This window comes from Zingiber officinale, chromosome 1B (assembly GCF_018446385.1).
Source record: "Zingiber officinale cultivar Zhangliang chromosome 1B, Zo_v1.1, whole genome shotgun sequence".
Taxonomy (NCBI): Eukaryota; Viridiplantae; Streptophyta; class Magnoliopsida; order Zingiberales; family Zingiberaceae; genus Zingiber; species Zingiber officinale.
Window position 1 is genome coordinate 153,759,567 of NC_055986.1, and position 27,760 is coordinate 153,787,326.

Genomic DNA, 27,760 nt, shown 5'->3' on the forward strand with positions numbered 1-27,760 from the left:
CTTATTTCAGTTGAAGCACAGAAAAAATTAGGAGTCAACAAGTGTAAGTGGATTCAAAAGGTGTTCACTGGCTTGTCGATTGGAGTATGATAGTCCAAAATGAGTTTTTAATAGTCAAAAATAGCGATTGATCCTTCACAATGTTGGTGAGTATTGTTAAAAAATGAGTTATCAAACATGCATATGTATTTAAACTTATTCTTGAGAATTAAAAAACAATATTTCGTGTCCTTGTTTTTTAAATAATAGATGCTATGAGCATGATTTGAAATGTCGTATCATACTCGGTGGCATGGTTGAACATACTATAATAAATTATCGAAACTCGATACTACTAAGCACAAATAATGTTTGATGTTCTACTATATCAATCATTTTAATGAGTATCGTACCATGTTGGCACTTGGCAGCCTTTGGCATGCTATAACATACATTAAGATGAATTAAGATAATGTTGTTATTTTTGTTTATAACTTGTGTCCATAAAAAATAATGTTAAAATCATGGTATAAAGTGTGAAAATTTTCGTTTCGCCGATCAACATTGGTTGAATTTTTTGTTCCTTCTTCTGACTGGCAACATGGTTGTGAAGGCAGGTGCAACATCATGGTGTCTTTTTTTTTAAAGTTTTAATTTATTATTATTAATTTAAATTCTTCTCCTTGTTCCTTTCTCTTTTAATATTTCTATTTATCTATTAATTTTTTTCCTCCTTCGTCCTTCCAAAGAGGAAAAAATGAGGGTTAATTCTTTTCCATTATTTATTTCGTCCTTCGTCACTCCCTCTTTATCTTTTGTTAATTCTTTTTCTCCTACCTCTACGATGGTAAACAAGAGGAAAAAAATATCTTTACCTCTTTAACAATGATTAATTTTTTCCTCCTCCATTCATCTAAGAGATAGACAAAGAAAATGATGGTTATTTTTTTCCCTTCTATGTGTCCATGAGGTAAATAAAGAAAAATAAACCTCTTTGAGATTAAGGGAATATATTGTTAGGAAAAATAAATATAATATAATTTTTTTACTTTATAAAATATTATACTATAAATTAAATTATGATATATCTATATAAATTTGATTTAATTTTAAATTGATCAAAATAAATCTAAATTAAATTCAATTTAAACTTATTTGATCCTATCATGTCTATTTGGTAGATTTCATCTAATCCTAAATTGACTTTTACTTAATAAACATCAAATATTTTATGAAATAATATTAAAACTTGTATTCAACATCTCAAATATATCTTAATAATAAGTATCTATAATAATCAATAAAAATATTTTTTAATTAATATTTTTTATTTATATTTAAAAAGTATTGAAATCATATCGGCACTACATGATATGGTACCAAAACTATATATCATTCCAGTCAGTCATAAATCAAAACTTGGGCATGCCTCAAAATTTTAAACTTCAGTTAAATTAGTACCATTTTAGATGGAGCATAAAGTCTAAGTCTAAGTTGGCCTTATTTTCGTCTTTATTTCCTTCCTTTTTCCACTTCTAATTTGCACCATATATTAGAACATCGACATAATATGAAAACGCTATCTTTCTAGTCAAAGACGACTAAAACTCTGGCATGGCTTGGGATTTTGAACCTTGGCTGTGTGCCTCCTTCACAATGTTGGTCAGTATCCAAATTTATTCTTAACAATTGAAAACTTTGTTTCTTTCATGATGTTTTTTTGAATAATTGGTGTTGTGAGTCTAGTGACTCTAGTTATAATACACATGACTGTATTTCTTTTATCATGCTTTTTGTTAAAATAGCTGATGCTGTGAGCCTGTTGGGAGTCAGTGATGTGGGTTCTGCAATTTTTCTTTTATCATTCTTTTATCATGCCTTTAAAGTTGCATATGCTTGGCAAGCAGAATGTTTGTAGATTTATCCAAACTAGGAGATTTGTATTTTGTATTTTGGAAATGAAACATGGGTGGAACGGTGGAAGATATTTTGATTAGGAAGAAAAAAATGTAGTGGCCAATTCTCCTCAACCATTGACCCCCAATATTTTTACACTGGCTTAGATCTAACTTTATTTAACTCTTATATATGCCAAGAAAGAACCGGGTGGAAGACATTTTTGTCAAATTTATTTTCACCAAAAACATACCCACAGCTTAAGTTCACTAGTGAATAATAATGAAGATTAGTTATTTCTTTCATCTCTTATAAATCTTGATGCCTCTTGATTATGTATTGTACAATGATTTTATTTACCTTTTATTTTAGATTCACAATGTCTGCAACAGCAGGACCTGTACATGAGATGCAAGCTCCCCCTCCTTTGGTTTCAAATTCTGAAAGCACAGAACCTGTTGCGGGATCAGCTGATGGTACACCTACATCTGCAACTGTTCCAACAATGGGTCTGTCAGTTCAAGGGACAACTGCATCATCTTCATTGCCAGAGTCCATTCAATCTACTGTTGCAGCTTCTGGAACTCCTGCTCAAAGCTCATTATCCCAGACGGGTTCTCTTGTAAAGCAAAATGAGCCTGCTCAAGATTCTGTTAGGGCTAAATTTACTTCATCATCAGGCTATGTTGTTCCAGCACCGTCTTTTTCTTACAATGTGGTTCCTCGAATGAATTCAACCCCTTCAAATGCTCAGCAGCCGTCATCTTCTCCTGTTAGTTTCTCTGTAGTATCTTTATCTAACATATATTTACAAACAGTGATTATCCTTTGTAGTCGGTTAAAAAGGAAAAAAAAATCCAATTGCAGGCTTTTAAGTGGACACCACCAATGCCTGCTGCAGCTCTACAACCCCCTGTTCCTGGCCAGTTTTTAGGCAACAGACCTTTTTCATTCAGTGTAGTCCCACATGCTAATGTTGTCCCAGCATCTGGTCAGCAGATTCAACTTGAAACCGTAATTCTCATGGCTTTAGATGTTAATCATCTCTTATTTCTGTATCAGTTTTTTTAAGTTTCTTGACAGGATACTACTTGATATTGTTGGTAGGCTCCTGTACAAGTACAGTTTCAAGGTGGAAGGTTTACTCCTTCCAGTGCTTCCTTGCAACCACCAATTCCAAGACAACCCATCCGTGCTGCTTTTGTCCCAGGTGCTGTATCTTCAAATTCACCTGCACCTACGCAGTTTCCTTTGTCTGTTCCTAGAGGAGATGCTACAAAGCAAAGGAATTTCTTGTTCAGTGGGAACAATCAACTTTTGACTGCAGAGAAATCTGAAACAACCCCATCTACTGAAAAAGTATGCTACAAAAATGTAACAGCTTGTCTTTGTCCAAATGCTTTTACTTTTGTATATATACAATAAACTGTTTTTGAATTATAGCAGAATACCTCAGATGCTGTTGCAATGGTAACTACTAGCACTTCCTCAAGTCTGGCTAGTTCTTTCTCTGTACAAACGTCTCATTGTTTGCCATCTAGTACCTCGATGGCCCCTGGTACAAGTGTCAATTCCAGTTCAACAAGCATGTCGATTCCAGCTGCTCCATCTTTTACTGTGCATGCTGAAATACCAAGCAGTGACAGGTTCCAAGCATTTTTGGGAATTTCTAATTCTGCTGTGGTTTCAAATGCTGCCACAATAAAACCAACAGCCACAAGTTCTTTTTCACCACTGAAGCCCATTGTTCCTCTTCCTGCTACTCTACCCCCCACAATTCCTGTTCCTGTACCAGTTCCTGTTCATCAAAACCTTCAACAGCCAACAAATCCAGTTTATGCATTACAACCTACAATGGCTCCATCCCCTCAATTCTTCTGGTCGCATCCACCTCAAGCTGGTCAGATGCAGCATGTACCATTTTCACCTTACCCTGGCTATCTTCCTGCACCTTTTCCTCAATCTGTCCAGGGAATACCTCCTACAGTTCCTTCGGTGTTTGTTCAGCCTCCTGGTGTCTCTCCAGTTGTATCCCAAGTTGAACCAACAACAGGATGTCTCCATCCTGAAAGCAGCTCGATAGGAGAATTACCTTCATCAGATATTGGTATGGTTTTCCCTTTTGGTTCCTTTGCATTGATGTTTTTCCAATTCATTATTTTATTATCTGCAGATCAGGGTAAAAAATCCATCATTGCTGACAAGGCAGAAAGAGATACTAATAATGAAATAGAAAATGCATGGACATCCCACAAGACAGAGACCGGTGCAGTCTACTACTATAATTCTATTACTGGAAAATCAACATATGAAAAACCCTCAAGTTTTAAGGGAGAGGTAATGACAAAAGGAAAGCCATATCAAAAAATGGTCACTGTATTTCAATTTAGAATATAGTCTTCAATGATTTGATCAAAATATTCTACTTTTATGTTATGCAGCAAGAGAAAGCCACCAACCAGTCAGGTCCAGTTTCATGGTATGCACAGTCCAATTGTTAATTATTTTAGTTCCACATCAAGTTTGATAGCATTGCATACTCTGTAAGACTAATAGGTTGAGAGATGTATGGCGTCTTCAAGAGACTAGGATTTACAAATTATCCTAAAATTCCTTCCTTGGAATACCTTGACTATTTTAGAACTGGTCCGAGTCAAATAGTAATGATTCAAAGCACTTTTTTTTACATTACACTATTTCAGAAACCTAAGGACTTGACTGTATGGATATAACTTTCTTTTTTCTTTTTTCAAATTGAAATTAATCATTTTTGTTGTGGTTAGTAACTTTGTCCTTGACTATGTTATGTAAGTGCTTGCAAAATATGACACTTTGCATTTCCATTAAACAAATGGGTTATGTGCTACCATTTTTCTGAATTTTTGTTTCATATTCTTTGACTTTCTTTCTCAATTCTAATTCAAGGAATAACCATATCCATTTTTATCAACCTTCATGTTTTTTTTTAAAAAATGTAATATCTATTTCAAATACTTGTTTTATGAAAAGCATGAAAAATATTAGTTATACTTTTTTTTTAACTTGATGTTTTACTTAAAGAGTGAGTGATCAAAAAGAGAGTAACAAAAGTCCTTGCTAATCTGGGAATAAACATTTTTTTTACTATTTGTTACTAGTAATGATGTTTTACTATAATACTCTCTCGGAGCAACTACAAGGGTGTAGTAGACCTTTTACAGGAAATGCACAACAACTTCTCCAATTTGACTTAATTTATTTAGTGTGTCTCTTTGAATGTTACAACTTTTATGACTCAAGTTAATTATTCATTGTCATTGATTCTGTTGCCTTCATGATTTGCACAGGGAAAAGTTACCTGGTACTGATTGGACACTTGTAACGACAAATGATGGGAGGAAGTACTATTATGATACCAAGAACAAGGTATATTTATTTTAATACTGAACAGTTTTTTTTTTCTCTATTTCCAATGTTGGACACTTGTTTTGTAGTATCTGAATTGTTGCAGTTGTTAGAGGCATATCAATCAAAAGATTATGACCTGATTTTATGTTTGTCCCTTGTTGTCTCGTAGTTACAATATTTTAGTTGATGGTCAGTATTTGCTATTTGTGTGGACAGAAGACAATTCGAATAAATTTCTACTTATATACTAGAAAGTTAATTATTCTGGTTATAAAGTGTATTTTTTCATTTATCCCTCAAAAGTACTGATGCTAAACCTTCCAAAAGGCATAATACAGTCTAAAACCAAAAGATTCCATTATGTTTGTATGCAATAGAAGGGTTAGATAAGCAACAAATTACAAACTCCATAATGCAACACAAGCTGGATTGGACAAACCTGTGTGCCTTAGCTGGAAAATCTGTTGGAGTTGTCTCTCGATTGTCCAATTGCAAGGAAGCAGGAGCAACTGTAAGAACTTAATTTTGTTGATCATAAACAAAGAAATGTTTTTTATATAAACTCTCCAGTGGGCCCGCCTTTAAGACTGTAACATTGACTAAGTTATCTAGAAATAAGAAAATATAATTACTAAAATTCTTAAGTAGAATTAAAATCTTGATCGTGATTCAATTTACTATATTGTTGGCCTATTATTTTTTGCATTATTAAAAGAAAACTTGAATTATATTGAGTTGTAGTCATCTTCCCTTTGGTCACTCTTCCCATGTACAAGGAATAGTCGATTCTACATCTTCACTTCGAATTTCGAGGAATATAGTTTATTTATCCTCTTGTTTTTTGGTTCTCCCTTGCATTAAGGAATAAATACCTTATCTTTGAGTAATTGAGCATCGATATCATTGACAACATTTTGTGTGTCTATTCAATGTATTAAGAAACACTAACTAATCAAGAGGCAAGGATTCACTTGTTGCTTCACTATAGTCTTTGCAAATAATGGTGTTGTGGATGAGACCGTTGGCACCAAAATTGAAAGGGTATGGACTTGTTTAGACAACAAATCTTTTATTCTGAATTACTCAAATATGAGTTTACATGCTTAACAAATATGCATTATGACTTAATAATGTGGACATGAAGGCTCATAGAGTAGTTTTTATATGAGTTTTATAGGACTATTTGTGAGTTTATAAATAGAGAGGATAATCTCTTAAATTGAATAAATTTACAACTGTACTGATTGACATGGGTGAAACTTAGCATTCTACTCACCGACCGGCATATGAAGACCTTGATACACCTAAGATTGTCAGCTTGTGAAACTTCTACAAGCATGCTTTCTTCCTTGAGGCTTGCACGAGCAAAAGTTCTACTAGAGACTTCTATGAGTTGGAATTTGCTAGCTAGGTCTTTCTTAGGTCTTCCCCGAGCTAGAGTTCCTCCAATGTAACTTGTCTAATGATCCACCTGTAGAAGCTCTTCTAGAATCCATGAAGGCTTGGTATTCATTCGTCCTCATCTTTTTGTATTTGTCTTGTTCAGTTTTCTCTAATGGTCTCTTAGGGAGTATAAACGAGTTATCCTTATAGTTTGTAGCATGTCAAACATTCTCTAGATATGTTAAGTCATATAGTGGCTCTTTCTATAGTCAAGTCATATTGCTATATTAAATATACTTTATTCTTAGTGGAAGTGTCAGTAGTAAAGATAGTATTGTTGATTATCATATAATTATTGGAGATACTTTTTAAAGAACCAAATTATATGACTTGTGTAGATGTTCTTTTGAATTAAGAGAAGGTCCAATATATGAAGCATGTGCAATTAGTGATGCCATCTTTTGAGGTCCTTTTTTTTAATTTCTTATTCCACTTGGGTCTGTGTTCTATTGTTCTATTGTATTTTGTGCTCTGAGCAGTTGTTACTCTGAATAGGCTTATGAATCATGATAGACTTATTCTTTATAGTAAAATCTTGTTCTTCAATTATATATACTTTATTCTCAGTTGAAGGGTCACTAGTAGAGGTAGTTAGAGAGATTTTTTAAAGAGACCTAGTTATATGATTTGCTTAGAGGGTTTTTGATTTTAGAGAAGGGTAACTAAATGAAGTAGAGGCTCTGGGTTTCCTCTTTTCAGGTGTCAGGTTTTGATGTTCTTTTCAACTTGAGTGTGTTATTGTTTTGTGGAATTATATGCTTGGCACAATGTTTACTCTATATGGCTTTATGAATCATGATGGACTTCCTTGTGCCCAAGGTAGTCTGTGCTTTCTGGGTTCTATTATGAACTCTATAATTGAAGTAATGGAACATAGTTTTTAGTTCTCTTTGAAACTTTGGTTGTCCCCTAACGAATTAGGTGTTAACCTAAGCTCTAATCCCTGTATAAATTTTCAAAGTGGTATCACTAGTCCACTATACTTACGAATTTCAAAGTGGTATCGCTAGTCCACTATACTTAAGAATAATTGTTTTAGATCTAATATGGGAAGGGGAGCCTTGACGCAATGGTAAAATTGTTATATGACCTTGAGGTTGGTTGAGCTATTGGTTCTAGCTGCGGAAATAGTCTCTTGCAAAATGCAAGATAAGATTGCATTCAATAGATCCAATATAATCCAACTCTTCCCTGTGATTCCGCATTCGCAGTAACTTGGTGCACCAGGTTGTTTTTTTTATATTTATAATTGTAATATGGCTTATTGATGATATGTGTGTTAGCATTTTTCTATAGAGATATTATTTAGAGATCTTCTGCAACAAATAATTTTCTAGGAAATTTTGCATGATGCTATACATAATAGCAAGAATCTTGAAAAGGTGGACATTGGTAGCATTTTATTTTATATTTTAAATTAATTGAAATCATATTATATTATTATAATATACATGTGATTACCTTCCATATGAAACACTAAAGGGCAATCGGTGTACGAAGCTCCGTGCGAGGTCTCGGAAAAGGATTGGACCACATTGGGTCCATTGTACGCCTTAGTTTGTATTTTGTAAGAGACTGTTTCCATGATTTGAACTCGATACCTCAAGGTCACATGAATAACTTTATCGTTGTGTCAAAGCTCATATGAAACACTAAATTAATAATTTCAATTATGACATTGAACTTTATATATAAATTATATAGTTGTCTAATGTATTTGAAGAAATAAATTTACTCACATATTAGGCATAAACTACAATGGGTTTGTTCTTTTTTGAAAACAAAAAGTAATGCAGTGTTTATTGGAAACTATAAATAATTTTTTATATGTTAACCAATATGATTATTATAATCCTGCATAGAGCTTAATGCATGGATCAGATTCTTGTAGCCAACCTTAAATAGTTGGGACAAACGCAACTTGATAGACTAAGCTACACATATATTGTGGTCTTTAAACTTTTAGTTTTGGCAAATGCTAAAACTAATAAATAATGGTCCAGTTTAGAAATTAATATTCATAGGTTGTGGATTTGACAATCCTAGGCCATGAGTTTATGCAACTTTTTTTAATCACAGGAGGCCAGGACAGTAAGTACCTTGATAATATTCACTCATCAGCTGCTGCTATTTCTCTTTCCTTTCCACTAATAATTTTTTTGTAAACATCAGGTTAGTAGTTGGCATGCCCCAGCAGAGGTTGCAGAACTCAGGAAAGGTCAAGAAATAAATTCAACAGAAGGAAATGAAGCTCCACCAGAGGCTGGCATGCAAGGAGATAAAGTTTTTGCATCTGTTAGTATTGATACTCCAGCTGCACAGACTGGTGGTCGTGAATCTGTGGCCCTTCGTTCTGGACAACCTGTTCCATCATCAGCATTGGATTTGATCAAGAAGAAGTTGCTCCCTGAAACAGGCTCTCCGATAACATCACCTCATTCAACTTCTGGCCCTACTGCATCAGATACAAATGGATTGAAAGCTGTTGAGTCAGCTGTCAAGGGACAAAAGCCTGCTATTAGTAAAGAAAAAGCAAAAGATGCTGCAGGTGATGCTAATATGTCAGATTCCTCATCTGAATCAGATGATGAGGAAAGTGGACCTAGCAAAGAAGAATGCATTATTAAATTCAAGGTAATTTTATTGTTGATGATTCATGATTTTGTTGTAGTGCAGTTTCTTGGAATTAATCATTTTTGAACTTCAAATTTTGAGATGCACATGGAATTGCAACTGATTGGTATTTTAGTAATTTGGGGGTGTAAAATGTCTTTTTAACCACTTTATTGTTAAACTAGTACATCCATGCTACTCTATTTATGGTGAATGTTGCTTTTCCAATACATTTGATCAATATGTATTTCAATACATAGGAAATGCTTAAAGAACGAGGAGTTGCACCTTTTTCAAAATGGGAGAAAGAACTGCCGAAGATAGTGTTTGATCCACGCTTTAAGGTTTGTTGAGTCTAAAGATTATGAATTTTGGGCCTTTCCTACAACTGGAACTCCATGTCTCAGGTTTGTTAGACTTGTTTATTGTGCTTGCTTATAAAGGGATGACTTTTTTTCTTTTGTCCTTGTTTGTGCCAGATATTTTACCTCTATGTTGATGTGCTATAATTATTTGTCACTTGTTGAATTTATTCAACATCGTTTTTATTTTTTGTTTTGTTTTCATAAATGTTGTTTCTGTTAATTTTAGTTAAGTTGATGGGTAAAGCTGGTTTAGTTTTTCATGGACATGTCATGAATATCTTCTACTATTTTACATTTTGACTTTTCTTGTTAGTGGACGCAAAGTTGCAAACACAAGATATGAAAGGACAAGTAACAAGTTGTAGTTACATTGTAGTTCAAGTTTAATTACATGTGTAATATTAGAAACACTTTTATCAAATTTCTATTTTTTGTACAATTTTGGAAGCCAAATATGAAGGCTCAAATCAAATGTCCATGATTCAGGAAGTTAAGTCATATATTTCTCAATTTTAATTTGGTTGAGTTTTATTTGATTTTTGTTAATAATTGTTTCTAGCACCCAATTGGCTAATTGAAATCTCTTCAACCTCTCTTTTTGAATTTTGATGATCTTTCCTTTGTTACTGCACAATCCTCCTAGCTCATTGTCCTATTGTAGTAGTTAATTATTCTGATGCGAATCTTCTGCCTTTTTTCATCAATCTCATCTTTCATGTCATTTTTGAACATTAAATTTTCCTAGCTGATGAAAGTTGTAGCTTCTAAACAACTTTGACATGTGTAGCATAAATTGAATCTCTATCAATAACATGCCAAACAACAATTCAAACAAATATGGAATATTAATCGTGGGATTATAGCCCGCAGTGTCGGACGGTGAGTGGAATGGTAAATTTTGCCCTTGCCATCTAGCATGGTATGAGATTTTAAACCTCCGACAAGAGCGAAGACTCTAGACGGATTAATCAAAATCTTTCCCATAAAGATAGGTTACATCAAGGACCAACAATTCTAAGAATCTTTTCCATAGATAGTGGTACACCCTATCTTTTTACACTAATCATGGATGAATTCACTTGACACATCCAGGACACGACGATACCATGGTGTATGTTGTATGTAGATATTATTTTGGTAGAAGAAACACATGAAAGAGTAAATGTTAAACTTGAATCTCGGCGAGAACATAAGAAATGAAAGATAGAATATATAGAATTTTAGTTTAGCAATATTAGACCTAATGCAACAATTGTTAACATAGGAGATGAGTAATTATGAATTTTTTAATAAAAGAATGAAGAGATTTGAGAGATGTCTTAATATGAGTAGGATGATTAAAATGGAGAGCGTTAATTATCCTTTGCGATCGTAAAATACCTTTAAAACTTAAAGGGAAGTTCTACAAAACGACAGTTAGATTTGCTATATCATATGAAGTTGAATACTGATCTATGACTCGAGTACATGAGTAGAAGATGAGACTCGTTGAGATAAAGATGTTAAGGTGGATGTATGGATATACTAGGATAAACTAGATAAAAGATGAGAATATTAGAGAGAATTGGGGTTGCACTTATTTAGAGAAAACTATGGGAAACACATTTAAGATGCTACAAACATGTATTTAGACGACAATAAATGCTTCAGTTAGACGATGTGAAACTATAATAAATATGCATATTAAACAAAGAAGAGAAAGATCAAAGAAGACTTGGTTAGCTACTATCAAATAAGATAAAATTTATTTAAATATAGAGCCATATAACCAACTCCACCTTATGGGATAAGACTTGCTTGTTATTATATTTATTTATCTCTAGTTGAATCATTGTGTCAGAAGAAGTCCTTTACACAAGTATAATATTGAGCTTCAAGAGATAATAATCAATAGGATTTTAACATATTGAACAAATTTAATATTTTTTCTAAGTATTAAGTCTTTAATGAAATTTCATTTGACCTCTTAGGCAACCCTATTTACCTAAAATTGCCAAATATGCTGAATTGCCTGAAGTAGTTGAATTTGTGCTTAAGGGATGTTCCCAGTATTTCTTGAAGGTACCATCAACTACAACTAAGCATTTCTCAATCCCTAAATCAAATATTTGTTGGTAAGAATGAATATGAATTTAAGTGGCATAGCTAATAAATAATGCATTTAATTTCTTCTTCTCGGATACTTTCCATATGCAGAGAAATCTCTTATAAATTTGTGCTTTCACAATGACAACAAGAGAGTACCATTTGTTAAACAAATAACAAAAATAATACAAGAACACTTGACACAATTGATTTTTCTCTCTCTTATTGTTGCTAGCTTTCTTTTGCTTTTGGTTGCTCAAGATGGCTCATGAATGCTGCTGCATTGACCAAAGAACTACTCTGAAAAACTCCTAAGCTTTCCTCCTTTTATAGGCTGCTTTCTGTTTCTAAATTTTATCAATTAGTCGACTGATTTGGTTGCACTCATTAGTTGACTTTATCAGTCAACTAATTACTGTAGCTAATAGTAGCAATGCTACTTTTTCAAACCACCTCCCCCTTCCTAGATTGCTGTGCTACATGCATCAATGACTGATCACCATTACAAATGACTGATCATGCTCCAGTCCATTGCCTAGGCATCAAGAGACTGTCTCTAGGACTTCCTCATTTGCCTATACAAGGGCTTTCAATGCCTAGTGATCATTTTTCCATGATTTCTTCTATTCCCTTATATAAGTTGATCTCGACTTACCATGACTTCTAATGTTTAAAGTCCATCTCTCTATGCCTTCCTCTATTGTCTAGTGTCAGTCAACTTTGACTTGCTAGGAGTTCCACGTATCCCGTCTCATTTCAATCTTGACTCACTAGGATTTTTACTTTGCTAAAATGCACTTCTCTAAGAGTTCCTCCATTGCCTGACATTTATCGAGACTTCATCACTTACCAAACACCTAGTCGACCTGGAACTCCTTGGACTTTCTTCACTTGACAACTCCTTATTGGTCTTGTCACTTGCCAGCATCATGTTGGATTTCCCATCTCCTAACTCCCTGGTAGATTTCTCATTTGCTTAAGCTCGGTTGGACTTCCCTCTTTTTCCAAGTGTTCTTGACTTATTTGGACTTTGTCCAATGTCAGTCAACCTTGACCTACTGACATGCCCAAACAATAAACATATTACTTAAACATCAAAACACAAACCTTAGTATGGCTTGATTGCACCAACAAGATCTTGCTTTGAAATGTGCAGTAATGGTTGGTAGTGCAATGCGGGTAAGCTAATTGATCAGACTATATGGTAGGGTGGCAATATTATTTTTCACAGGTTTTAAAAAATGGTAAATCAAGGGGTAATCTTCAGGTATCAGGGAAGAAGATACTTTTATAAGCAGTTTATAAGCTCCTCTCTTGTTGATTCAATGCAGTTAATGATTAGGTGCCATAAAAAAGTTACAATACTCTTGTTCCACATGTACATTACAACTAGTACACCTTCTGTTTAGGCATCTTTAGATAATTAGTGGGTTTACCCTTCTTTTGTCCAAAAATAATTTTTCTATAAGTATATTCTTTTTTGTAAGACGAGTTCAATTTGCGAATTAGCTAATAATGGTTACATGTGATAAGGTCAGGGACTTTTGGATTTGGCTGCTATCACATATTATGTTACATTTTCTAGTGTTCTTGTTTGCTCATTTTGACCAAATGGTACTGCAGGGGGTTCCAAGTCATTCTACTCGAAGGGCATTGTTTGAACATTACGTTAGGACACGAGCTGAAGAAGAGCGCAAGGAGAAAAGAGCAGCACAGAAGGCTGCACTTGATGCTTTTAAACAATTATTGGAAGAAGCTACAGAGGTTTCCCCCTATCCCACACACACACACACACACACAAAGAGAAAGTATTGGATCATTTGGCAGTTTTTCTTTGAATACTTTTAAAATTTAAAATGATTGACAAACTATATGATGAACAGGACATCGATCACAAAACTGATTATCATTCATTTAGAAAAAAATGGGGTGGTGATCCCCGATTTGAGGCCATTGATCGCAAGGAACGAGAGCTTCTATTGAATGAGAAGTATATTTCTGCTATGTGAAAATTTGAATCAATTCTATTTATGTGTTTTTTTTTTGTTATTTTTTGTTTTTGCTTTTGAATTTCAACCAGGTATTCTGCAAGCATTTAACTTTTATTTATTGTCTAAAGAGTGAAGGCTGCAGATGAGAGGATAAAAGCCCTACGCATGGCTGCTTCCAGTAGTTTTAAGTGTATGCTTCGTGATAATCAAAATATTACACTGAACAGCCGATGGTCCAGGGTAAGTTATTTTTTCAATATTGCTTCTTATTAGTTATCTCAATGCTAGTTGATCTTTCCAATATCTAGTTGTGTTAAGAAATAAAGTTGAGAATCCTCTATCAACAGGAAAGGAAATTCCTAGTACCCAAAAAAAGGAAAAAAAAAAACTTAAAAGAAATAAAGCAAAACAAAAACAAAAAACAGGAAAGAAATGCTTTCAAGCAGATTAAGGAAACATGCCCTGCCAAATTTCCCACTTTTATTTGTAACTCAACTCTGAGGCTTGGTTTACTTGGGTAGAAAGATGGAGGGGGAGAGACTGAAAATGGCCAAAAACTACATACAGAACATGAATTATTCATGTGCCTTTTGATATTACTTCCCCTCACCTGCCCCCACCTTTCTTTCTGCCCAGGTAACTCAGCCAAAACACTTAACTACAAGCAAATGCTCTCAGGAGTATCATGATTGGAAACTACAAGCAAATGCATTCAGTGGGACCATGATTGGAATATTTTGTCAGTGTTATTTGTACTTTGTAGCTATTTTAGGCATCACCTTGTAAAACTAGACACTAACTTCAAACTCAAGTTGAATTTCAAAACAAAATGATGTGGAAATACAGAACATACAAACAAAAGCATGTTTTGTTGTTAAATATATTCATGATTTTTTTTATAATTGTTCTTTTGAGTGCAAACAGTTGTTTGTGATTATTCCAATTCGTTCATTTCAGCCAGTTCAACTGATATTGAGTTTTGTATTTGCTTATATGGGTGCTGGTTTAGCATGCCCTTGCTACTTGAGATGAATTGATCAGTTATAAATATACTTAGGTTTATAAATTTCAGAAATTGTCATATTCTGTTCTGTGTGAAGTCAACAATCCTGTTGGAATTTGAATTCTGAAAATATATCTTGAAGTTGGTTTGTTATTCTTGATCCTTTTATTGCAAACACTCTCAAGAAAACTGATGCTTTTAGGAAACATTTTCTATATGCCTTTTACTTTCTAATCTAAATCATTCTGAGTTACTCTAAAACTCATCTTTACCCCAAACTCATTCAGTATTCATTTTGCTAATTATTAATTTCAAAATACCAATCTATTGCAAACATTTGCTTATCATTTGGGCATTCATCTTGGTGCCATGATCTTATTTTCTACATAGGAGCGGAACCATAGCTTACTACTTTGACTTCAAAATGACATTAGTTTTTATCTAAAGTAAATTCTTATGTTTTGTCAAGCGTCTAATTTTCTGAACCAAATATGGCTTCTGGATCATTTTAAGGAAACAAATCTACATGTTCTGTTAGATCTTCCTTTTAGCTTGTCTGCTTAACAGTCCATTATCTTTTTGACTTTCAATGTTTAGCTTGCAAGGGCATCTGACTGTTTTGGGTATATATTTGGCACAAAATTTGACTGACATCTTTTTTTAGGTAAAAGATAGTTTCAGGGAGGATCCTAGATACAAGGTTGTGAAACATGAAGACAGGGAACTTCTATTCAATGAGTACATAGCTGAACTGAAAGCTGCTGAAGAAGAGGCAGAAAGATCAGCCAAGGCTAAAAGAGATGAGCAGGTAAGCATAATTAACTTTCTTAAAAAATTTAACTTTTATAGATAAAAAATCAGCATAATGTATTATTACTGTAGTATTTGCATTGGTATGTTCTTCTGGTGTATCAATTATGCATCTAAATCTTTTACTTACTTTACAGGAGAAATTGAAGGAGAGAGAGAGGGAGTTGCGGAAAAGAAAAGAAAGAGAAGAACAAGAAATGGAGAGAGTTAAAATAAAAGTTCGTAGGAAAGAGGTTGAATACACCTATCGAGCTTTGCTTGTTGAGATGATTAAAGACCCAAAGGTCAAGATAGTCCTTTCTTTCAGCGTTATTTATTTTGCTTATTTCCATACTGCTTCCAACATTTTCTGTCTGGTCTGTCACTATTATGGTGCTTAAGTTCAATGTAATGTACAAACTGGATTCCTCTATATTAAAAGTTTTTTATTCAATATTCTTTATTCACTTTTTTTTTTTAACTTGATGATTTTAGCAGCATCATAAAATAGTCCTTGCATGAAGTATAAATAGCTGTGAGGATTCTACTCATAGCCACCGTCTTCTATTCCTTAACAAAAGTGCCTTTTGTTCCTCAGGCAACCTGGACTGAATCAAAGCCGAAACTTGAGAAGGATACCCAAGGGCGTTTAACAAACCCTGATTTGGCCCCAGAAGATGCTGAGAAGTTATTCCGCGAGCATGTTAAGGACTTGCATGAGGTGAATAACATTCTTTCCTGTTAATTTTAGTTAGAAAATCAGTGACTTGATGACTTTAGTCAACTATGCTTCCCATAAGGTAAACTACAATCAACTAAACTAAGCTAATGCCATTCTGAAAGTAGCTTTTATTGCTCAACAGGCTATGGTTTTTGTTTACTTTATGAGCTATGTAGATGGAACTTCTATAAGTGAATTTGGTTCATATAAGATAACTTAGGTCAAGTAAACACTTCTATACATAGTTTAAAATTTGGTTTCGTACTGGGCGGAATTTACCTTTCCGCATGCTGCCTACAGTGTTTTGAATCGCGTAGCGTTGGTTCATAGCGTTTTTGTCTTGTCATCGCGTAGCGTAAATAGTGAAACGCATAGTGCAACCTTTTTGTGCACGCCAATGTTTAAATTTAAAAAAACAAAATATACTTATATAAGTAAAATAAAAATAACATAACCTAAAATTAATCATAATAATTCATTACATGTCAAAATATCCCATAACAACAATTTAAAAAATCTTATAATTAAAACAACATAACTCAAAAATAATCAGTATCATCTAATTCTATATCACTATCATCATCAATAGTGTCTATGGTTGAAAATATTCCACTATCAAAAGTTGTTGGAATTACTCCACCATAATTTTCAGCATCAAGATGATTATCTTCCACATCAACAAGACTCAACCTTGCTTGTTTGTCTTTGCTTCCACCTATTATATAAGAGATACGATATTTAAGAATCAATTATAGGTGAAGTAGATATAAGTAAATAATTTGCATATGCTTAGTGCTTACTTGAATTTTCAACCACTTTTTTTTTGAATTCGTAGGAGGAACTTCAACTATATCCTCAACATCTTCGACTTGCTTATCTGAGTCGAAAATACTTTCAAAGGTAGCCGACGGCACACTCAGAATAGGATCACTTTCAAATAATTCATCATCTTCAAGCCATTTAGTAGTTATGGGGAGGATTGGAGCTTCTTTCTCAGTTATCCTTTCATTATCCGAATTAATGTCATCAACTACAATGGGATCAATCTTGTCTCTCCTCCTAATGCTTCTCTCCCTAAGCTTAAAGTTATATTTCACAAACACCAACGCATTCAACTTTGCATGTTCAAGCCTATTCCTCTTTTTTGTATGAATCTAATATTACAAAGAAGAAAACATATATAAAAAATTAAACAATGATATGAAAATTATAAAACAATTAAAATTCAAGTAGAGTTAGAAGCTTAGAATACTCACCGATTTAAAAGTGCTCCATTTCTTTCACATCCCAAAGCACTACAAGTGAGACCAAGCACTCGAATTGTAAATGTAGTAAGCTCGGGTGTCTTACTTCCAAAACGTTCCCACCACGAGACTAATAAGTAATAACATAAAAAAAAATTACAAGAGTGTATATAATTTTAAAATACGAATGCTAGTATAATTTTGCAAGAACGTTTACTAGAAGAAAATTTTACCTGGAGTTCGCAACATTCTTGTTCGTTTTGCTATTGGAGTTCCAAATTCTCCTTGAGCATTGTTATACAAGTCCAATTGGATGTTCGCTTTAAGACGATCATCAAAAGACAACATCCTATCCATGCAAGTATACAATCCATCTCTAACTTCATCACAATCAGAAAATCTTTTTTCATAACGCAATTGTGGGTTCAAATAGTACCCGACCGTGTGTAGAGGATGGTGAAATTGTGGAGTCCATCGTGAATCAAATTTTTTTTTTCCAAATGGTCTTGTATTTTCTGTCAACTCCCCCACAATTAAATTTTATTGACTTTTTTGCCTTATCCACAAGTTCATAAATATATCCCATGGCCGATCTCTCCTCCGAATCAACTTCCCTTAACACACTTACAAGAGGAACAACACTCTTAACACAAAATGCAACATGTGGCCAAAAGTTGGGATCATTAACAACAATTCTCTTCACGACCTTCCCCTGAGTTGTTTGAGATAGTGGTGAACTAACCCAATCTTCGGAAGCAAATATTTGTTCAAGTGGCCTTGTAACCTTATACATACTCTGAAGAGTGAGAAATGAAGTAGCAAAGTGAGTAACAGCGGGATGGAGAAATTCTTTACTGTTTGTATACTTTCTTATCAAAGAAAGTATAGTCCCATGATCATAAAGGAACTTCACAACCATTTTAGCATGCTCAATTGTATCAAAAAAAATCTTCGACTTTGCAATATCCTCCAACATTAGATCAATGCAATGCACCGCACAAGGTGTCCACCAAATTCTGTGTTTAGTCTTCATAATTTTTTTCCCCGCCTTAATGCAATTCGAAGCATTATCCGTGACAATTTGAATCACATTTTCCTCTCCCACCTCATCAACATCATCATCAAGATATTTAAAGATCAATTCTCCATTTTTAATAAAAGTTGATGCATCAATAAATTTCAAAAAGAAAGTGTCAGCAGGACTATTTACCAAAACATTGAGCAAACTTATATTCTTTCCATCCGTCCAACCATCGGACATAATAGTGTATCCATATTTTTTCCATGCCTTTTTATGCTCCTCATATATTAGGTTGATGCCATCAACCTTAGCTTTAAGTATCCAAGTTCTTAACTCATGCATTGAAGGAGACTTGAACACTCTTCCCCCACAATACCCTCAACCATAGGCAACCAATAAGGATCATTCATAACATTAAACGGAGGTGCGACAGAGAATAAAACGACCAAGTCTACGCTTCACATCAATTAGCAAATCTTTTTTGTATGTCGAATTTAGGGTTGTTTGATTAGGTTCGGAACTAACAAACCCATGAAGAGTACCTTTACCTTGATTCACCATTACCAGAACATCCAATTGAATTTCCCTCTACACTTCCAATTTTTGATGATTGTGTATTCATACTCTGGGGACCTCACCAATCTCTCGTAACAATTCGGTTGGTTTGCTTTTAGATGCTCTAATTTTGTCAAGTGATTCTTTAATTTCTTTCTTAATATCATCTGAAACACTAACACAAAGTGCAACCCCTTTATAGATTTGAGCTAAATGTTCCTTCAAGCGAGTAATCCCTCCATTCGATATATGATGATAAAATTTGCACCGAACAAATTTTTCCCTCTCATTTTGATAACAATACTTCCAACCAATATCTTTTTTATTTTTTTTTGACAAATTCGTAGACATTGCAAATTCTATCTAGACAATCAAAATCCTAGAAAAACAAAAGAAAAAAAATCAGAACAAATAATTAATTAATTAAAAACAAATCAGCAAAAAAAATGGGAATCTATCTAAGGCATCTGGATCGATCCAAGGAATCTGGCTGTGATCGCCCTGGATCGATCGAGTGATCGATCCAGATCCTTTCTATTCGAACAGAAAGGATCTCAATCGATCACTCGATTGATCCAGATGCCCGACTTATGGAAATCGCGAAATCGCTTTTGCTCCTTCGAGAAACAACAAACGAAAAAGAAAAACTAAATGAAGAAAACGAAAGGAAGGAGAAAATCTGACCTCCAATCGCTGTCCCTCGCCGCCGCTCACAGGTCACTGCTCGCCGCTCACAAGTTGTCGCTCGCCGATCGCCCGTCGCTAGTCACCTGTCGACTCTGCCCTACCATCTTAACGATCACGATTCCACTCGCCTTTGCCTCCTCGCTTTTGCCTTAGCTATTTTGTAAGTAATTTGCAATTATAGCGCCTGTTATGTGCCGATAGGTCACGATAGCGCACCTATGTGCGCTATTGACGCTTTTGTCCCGAATAGCGTGGGCTATTCGGGACAATCGCTAATCAGCGAACCGTTCGCTATTCGCCGCTATTGAAAACCATGACTGCCTAGCATCAAAATCATTTCGACACTGTGGGCTATCGTAGAGTCGCGGCAACGCTGCGATTCCACTGCAAACTCCACGTTGCATGACTCTGTGGTCCTGCGTGCGAACTCTACGGGGTCGCGGAGGCTAGCGTGGGCTTCAACACGACCTTCGTGGGTTGCGGCGGTCGTAGTAGGCTTTAACGTGACCTCTGCATAGTTGGTCGTGGTGCACAGTTGGGATGCCTGCGAGTTTGTAGTCGGTATGCCTACGGGCGTGCAGTCGGGATGCTCACGGGTGCAGTCGAGATGTCGGGAGCGCGCAGTTGGGACGTCCACGAGCATGTTGTTGGGGCGCCCGTTAATGCACTGCCGAGTCGCTGAGGCCACCGCAAGCTTTAGCGTGACCTCCGTAGGTCGTGGCGGCTTCAATGTGACCTCCGCGAACTGTGGCGGTTGTAATGCAACCCCAGCAAGGATGCTTGCATCGCGCAGTTGGGACGTCCACGGGCGTGTTGTCTAAGTAATAACTTTGGTTAATATTAAAACTATAATTAATAATTTCAATCAATTCCCAACTATAAATAAATAATATAAAGAGACTTAATCAAATCCTAATAAAACTATCCTATTAATTTTTATATATATATATATAAAATTTATTTTAATTGCAAAACATATTTAAGGAGAAGGAAAAAGTACAAGTATTAGATGAAATATACGGTGACTCTACTACGACATGAGATAAAATATCAAAGTTGAAAATAGTAGTTAAGAGTATACTCGGTGAGATAAAGAGACATGCACCACTAAGTAGAGAACCTTGGTGGTGGAATGAGAAAGTATAAGAAAAAGTGAAGGAAAAATAAGGAATTATATATTTGTAACGAGGGAAACTTAAAAAAAAAAAGGGTAGCCTGGTGCACGTAGCTCCCGCCATGCGGGGTCTCGGGGAAGGATCCATTGTACGCAACCTTATCCTGTTTTTTGCAAGAGGCTGTTTCCAAGGATTCGAACCCGTGTCATTTTGGTCACATGACAACAACTTTACTGTTGTGCCAAGGCTCCTAACAAAGGAAACTTTAAAAAAATATACAATAGTCAAGAAAGAGGTTAAGCAAGTAGTAAATAAAGCAAAAAATAAAACTTTTACATGGTTATATCGAAATTTGGATACAAAAGAAGGGGAAAGAGACATTTATAAAATAGTTAAAGTGAGAAAGAAAGACGAGATTTTATCCAAATAAAATTTATTAAAGATGAATGCAATAGGACATTAATAAACAATAGAGAAATAAAACAGCGGTGGAAAATGTGTTTTCATTAACTTTTTAATGAAGATTTAGGTGACCAACTAAACTTAGATAATTTAAGTAGGTTGAATGAGTATAGAAATTTAAATTTTTATCGCAGAATTCAAACTTTAGAAATAGAAAAAGTTTTAATTTGGATGCACAACGAAAAAGACTAGATGATATTCCGATAGAGGTATAAAAGTGCCTAGGGAAACAAGGTATTAAATGATTTACAAAATTATTTAACTTGATATTGAAAATGAAAAAAAAACTTGATGGCGGATAAGTATTTTAGTTTTCTTATATAAAAATAAGGGAGATGTACAAAATTATGCAAACTATAGGGGTATTAAATTAATAAGTCATACCATGAAACTTTGTGAAAGAATAATAGAAAAAAGATCAAGAAAGAAGACACGGTGATCGAAAATCAATTTGGGTTCATGCAAAGTCGACAATAGAAGCTATACATCTTCTCATGCAACTAATTGAAAAGTATCGGAGCAAAAACAATATATATACATGGTATTCTTTGATTTAGAAAAAACCTTCTGATAGAGTTCAAGAAAAATTATATGGAGAATTCTAGAAAATTGACGTGTTAGTGTAATATATATTGAACTAATTAAGTATATGTATGAAGATGTAATGACAACTTCGGACAGATTAACTGACATTTCTAATAAGATAGGATTATATTAAGGATCAACTCTATGTCTCTATTTTTTACACTAATTATGGACGAACTAGACATAGTACTGTGGTGTATGTTGTTTGATATTATTTTGGTAGATGAGACACGTGAAGGAGTAAATGCTAAACTAGAATATTAACGGTAAACACTAGAAGTGAAAGGTTTTAGACTTAGTAGAGTAAAGACAAAGTATATGGAATTTAAGTATAACAATATTAGATGTAATTAGACAATTGTTAAGATAGGAGATAACGAGTTGTCTGTACCTGAGAGCTTTAAGTATTTAGGATCATTTTTACAAAATGAAAGAGCGATTGAGAGAGATGCCTTACATAGAATATAAGTAGGATGATTGAAATGGAGGAGAACATCGGGTGTTTTATGTGATTGTAAAGTACCTTTAAAACTTAAAGGGAAGTGCTACAAAATGGTACATGGTATGTTATATGACGCTTATGTTCTGTTTACTTGGGAAGATGGATTTAAAAAATTAAGGAAAGTTTTCCGCGCAGAAAACTTCTTGTTATTTATTTCATAAGTGAGGATGGATTATTTATCCATTCTATTGTTTACTTGGTCCGAAATAATAGACGGACGGATTTAGGGATCCGTTTGCATGCCAATTTTGAGATTTTTTTATCCACCCAAATCAGGTGGAAGCAAAGTCCTTCCCCTCAATCGCGCGAGCCATGTGCACCTCCTCCCTTGTAGCTGCCAGCTCTGCAGTGTCGCTGAATGTCCACCTCCTCCCCATCACTGTCGAAGGAAAGAAACTTCAGCCACCCATCAGACGGCGAGCAATGTCTTTGGCCGCTATGAGAAATTCGTGAAATCGGACGACCCGCAGGTTACTTTGTCGTACTCAAACAGTCCCTCATCGAAGGTCTGCCTTCCTCCACCTTCTCCTCCTTCAGTAAGAATCCCACACTTGAAACACGTCATAGGAAGAGCGAATTGAAAACACGTCATAGGGCTACTAATAGGAGCACTGAGATATACTCATTAGTTGGGTGGTGGGAGAGAGGTGGAGGAAGGGATATCTGTGGCTGAAGTGATGGTGAACAGAGGACAACAGCTAGGAAGAGCGAGGAATCCAAGAATGATCATGAAAGTGCAGGTGAGTGGGGGGAGATTGCGCTACCAAATGATTCCAAACCCTCAGAAGCGAGGTCCTACTCAACCACCTCCGCATCGTTGTCGAGCAAGAAGCGCTTAGCTTCCAACTACGAAATCTTGATTGACCCAACTCAAACTCCTCACATTGACGTCGTATTTTTTTTTTTTTCTTTTTTTCCTTGGTGAGTTTCTTTCTTTCTCTATTTTTCCTCCTTTCCTGGAGGATTTTCTTCTATTCCTTCTTTCATTTTTTTTTTCTCTTCCTATGAAAGAATTTTTTTCCGCAAAGAATCCTTTCCTTTCTCAATCCGCTCCTTGGAGTAAATAGAGGATTATTGTTGGGCTATAATTCGAGTATATGAAGGGGAGCCTTGGCGCAACGATAAAGTTGTTTCCATGTGACCAAAAGGTCACGGGTTCGAATCCTGAAAACAGTCTCTTGCAAAAAGCAGGTAAGGCTGCGTACAATGGATCCTTCCCCGGGACCCCGCATGGCGGGAGCTTCGTGCACCGGGCTGCCCTATAATTTGAGTACATGAGTAGAAGATGAGAGTTGTAAAGATGATTAGAGAGAAAGTTGGAGTTGCATATTGAGAGAAAACTTCGAGAGATACATCTTAAACTACGCACATATACTTAGATGACCAATAAATGCTCAAGTTAAGTGATGTGAACTATAACAAATACACACATCAAATGAGGAAGAGGAAAATAAAAAAGGACTTAATTAACAACAATAAAATAAGATAAATTATTTAAGTATAGATGATGATATAGTTGAGGATAAGCTTAATGATGTAAAAAGATCCATATAGCTGAACCTATCTAGTAAGATAAGACTTGGTTATTGTTGTTGTATTTATACTCTATAACATATAACTCGTTTCTAATATCAATCTAGTTTAATGATTGCTAAGTCGACTCAGACATGAATAAAAATATTTTATTTATTAGTTAATCACTTTGAGTTGATTCCTTAATTAATTCAACCCTCAAATGGGACTCAATTCCAATCCACTAGAACCCTACTAGATTATTTGATCATTGAGTTTTGCTTAAATTGAGATCTATCTTCCCCCAAGGGTACTGATCTCCCAACTCTCCTAGCTCACCATCATAACTTAATGCAACTTGACTTTGCTACCATGTTTATTTATTATTAAGTTTCTTATCTCTTGGATGCACTTGTTATCCTTGACATTCCACCTCTATAGTTCACCTTCTCTATAGTTAATTGTCAATGTTGCACCTCAATGCTCCTTGTCATGGTCCTGAAAGTCGGAGTTGCATGTATTGAGGGAAAACTCCGAGAGATACGTTGAAGATGATACAGGTATGCATTTAGGCGGCCAAAAAATGTTCCAGTTAGGCAATGAGAAACTATGACAAATATACACATCAAACGAGGAAGAGGAAGACCAAGTAATACTTGGTTAGCAACAATAAATTAGGGGCGACGATTTTTGACTCGACACGAAAACACGACCCGAACTGAATACGAAAAACTCAGGTTAGGTTCAGGTCTTATTGGGCTCGAGTCGGGTTTGGGTCGACTTGATTGACACGATTAATAAATGGGTCGGGTTTGGGTTAATCTGATTGACACGATTAATAAATGGGTCGGGTTTGGGTCGAACAATTTGACCTGAAATATTAATCAGGTTGGGTTTAAGTTTTGATGTTCCATCTGTCAACCCGCTAACTCGAACCCACCAGTCTGAATCCGACCCGAATTGTCACCCCTACAATAAATTCAAAATAAAATTTATTTAAGTATGGATGATAATATTATAGGGGATATAGCCCAATGATGTAAAAGGAATATAGCCGATCTTACCTAGTGGAATTGTTATTTTTATTGTTGTATTTATTTATTTATCATATAAAACAACCACGATCTCATTTTTGTTTTTTTAATATATTTTTTAATTAGTATATTTATATTTAAAAAATACCGAAATCATATTGGCAAGACACAATACGGCACCGAAATTGTATTGTTCTGATTTAAAATCGAAACCTCGGCATGGTTCAAGATTTTAAACCATGCTTCTATAGTTCAAAACGCTGGGTTCTATGAAGACACTACATAGTCTTTACCGTTTGAAGACTAACAGATTCTACAATTCTAAAAGGCCTATTAGGCAGTCACCTAGGCAGTTTCAAGGCTGATTTTGACTAGGGAGTCACTTCACCTAGTGTTAGCAATCCTGGTTAGATAACCTTTTTAAAAAGGACACACACCGACTACCTAGGCAGGATTGAGGAATGAAGTTAAGTTTTTTAACAAGTTGTTGGATCATTTGATATTAGAAAGTAACTTTAGCCTTCCATCTCATGTAGCTTTTACCTCGTATTTTCACCGGATGTGGGTAGCATGTTTGCCAGAAATGAAATTTTTGTCCTTTTTTCCTAGATGTGATTTCCTATGTTTCTTGCCTCTTGTTATTCGACTCTTCTCATTCATTGGTAACTTTTTCATCATTTAATCTTAGCATATTAGAATATTTTATTGTATTCTTTTTGTTGCAATGTGAAATAGCAAATGTTTGGTTGCTATTATGTGATTAGTGTTTAACAATTATGAGTTGTTATTTGTAACTGTAAACGTGTTTTGATTGATTAATTATGGTTGTTATATCTATATACATATTAATGTAGGTCATGGTTTAAAATCTCGAGTTGTGTCAAAGTTTCAATTTTGGATCGGAACGATACAGGTTAGGTACAGTATTGTACAGTGCTGATATAGTTTAAATATTAAACATATTAATTAAAAATAAAAAATTAATATATATATATATAAAATCAATGGGATAATTCTATTAGATTTTAATTAAGTCTATTTAAATTATCTCAATTATTGCATTAGGTTGCCAGCCAGCGTCAAACTATGGCAAATATTAGCCGACCCCACCTAGTGGGAAAATGCTTGGTTTGTTGTTGTTGTATAGTTAGGAGTTTATTAAAATTATTAACCTAAATTATTTAATTAAACCTAAGCTACCTTACCCATGTCCCGTGTCGCCACGATTGTGGGCATTGCGGCCCGCGGGATGCATCTGGACTCATCGCCAGGCTCGGACGACGCATTCGGAAGTGTTGCGGTGCATTAGCACCGGGGTATGCTTGTGCCGGTGTCGGTCCTCAAACGGAATGAGATGTTTCGCCTATATCGACGAAATGACTTAGAGATTAATCCGTGATGTTGGTCATTGTTAATTTAATATCCTTCTCTTTTCTATTTTAATATTATTTTAGCATCGATCACCTAGACGTCTGTCCACCTATTGCTTAGGCACTGTCGGCTAAGTATCTATTGGCTGCAGTAAACTGCCTTTGACTAGCTTGTTGTCTTGGTTACTTGTTATGTTATGCATGCATTTTTTTTCCTTGAAAATGTGCTGAATGCCTAATCATGTTCTTTTTTTCTGATTGTTATTAGTGTTTTTGTAGGTTTTTTTAATCATTTTCTTGTATTTTCTTTTATGCTCATTATCTAATCTCTCTCACTCGTGGATCTAGAACCTAAGAATAAGTTATAGTTTACTTATTGAACAAATGATAAATGTCATGTTATCCTCGTGAGTAATTTCAAAAGGAAGCATATGCATAATGTATGTATGTGTGTGCATATTAGGACTTTGTTTTATGTAAATATCTATTTGGAACTTTTAAAAATCTCAGAGTAAATAGGACTTGTTTTACATTCTGCCGATTCATCCTTGCACTTAGTATCATGTTTCTGGTTCAGCGTTGTGTGAACGACTACCGCTCGCTCCTTGCTGAAGTTATTACTGCAGAAGCTGCTGATGCAGCAAAAGATGATGGAAAGACTATTCTGACTTCTTGGTCTGAAGCAAAACGCCTTCTCAAGGCTGATGCTAGGTATACCAAGCTGCCAAGCAAAGATCGCGAGTCTCTTTGGCATCGACATGCGGAGGATTTGTTACGAAAACATAAATCATCATTACCTCCAAAGGAGAAGTTAGATAAAGATGGCAAGAATAAATTATCATCTGCTGAGCATTCAAAGAAGTCACCTCGGAGATCACCTCACCGATCCCATGTACGTAGGTAGCTACATGTTTTATCTCCGCTCACTCGCGTATTCTTTTGAAATGAAGAGCAAACAGTGTTAACTCATCTTTGAGAACCTTTTTTCTTTTGAATCAGGGTTGGCCATCTTGTAACAAAATTGTACAATTTACTAATTTTTTACATAATTATTTACTGGGAGCCAATTCGCACTTGTCGTAGCCACAAAATTATAGTAGACAATATCTACTGAATGTAGTAGTCGCATTTTCTTTTCATGTGAAAATATTTCGGAAATGAACTAGTCTTGAGTTAAACCGCGTGCCATTATTTTTTTATGGTTAAACAACTTTTTTTTTGGATTATTGCATGCCTTTTTTCTGTGGGTAAAGCGGTTTGAATTACAACAAAAGATATTGGATAACCAGCATCTTTATGAATACTAAGAAAAATGAGCAAAAATTAATTAGCAGACTTAATTTTTTTTTATTTTTTTTATCAAGGTGTGGCAGATGCAAATAAATAGAATTAGATTGGAGT

At 34.9% G+C, this 27,760-nt stretch overlaps 1 protein-coding gene across 2 annotated transcripts; it reads left to right on the forward strand.

Moving 5' to 3' along the window:
- Nucleotides 1-27,434, forward strand: LOC121985480 (pre-mRNA-processing protein 40C-like). Of its 2 annotated transcripts, none has more exons than XM_042538964.1 (17): nucleotides 1-146; nucleotides 2,248-2,647; nucleotides 2,743-2,889; nucleotides 2,983-3,234; nucleotides 3,319-3,982; nucleotides 4,049-4,212; nucleotides 4,317-4,354; nucleotides 5,202-5,280; nucleotides 8,878-9,339; nucleotides 9,579-9,662; nucleotides 13,392-13,532; nucleotides 13,652-13,758; nucleotides 13,888-13,999; nucleotides 15,427-15,570; nucleotides 15,710-15,856; nucleotides 16,150-16,272; nucleotides 26,937-27,434. In XM_042538964.1, the coding sequence occupies exons 2-17, from the start codon at nucleotides 2,255-2,257 to the stop codon at nucleotides 27,261-27,263; spliced, it is 3,384 nt and encodes a 1,127-aa protein (XP_042394898.1). In that variant the 5' UTR covers nucleotides 1-146; nucleotides 2,248-2,254; the 3' UTR covers nucleotides 27,264-27,434. The 2 variants fall into 2 exon arrangements, with proteins under 2 accessions (XP_042394898.1, XP_042394906.1); XM_042538972.1 differs by having other exon boundaries at nucleotides 2-146; nucleotides 3,322-3,982.
- The last annotated feature ends 326 nt before the right edge of the window (nucleotides 27,435-27,760 follow it).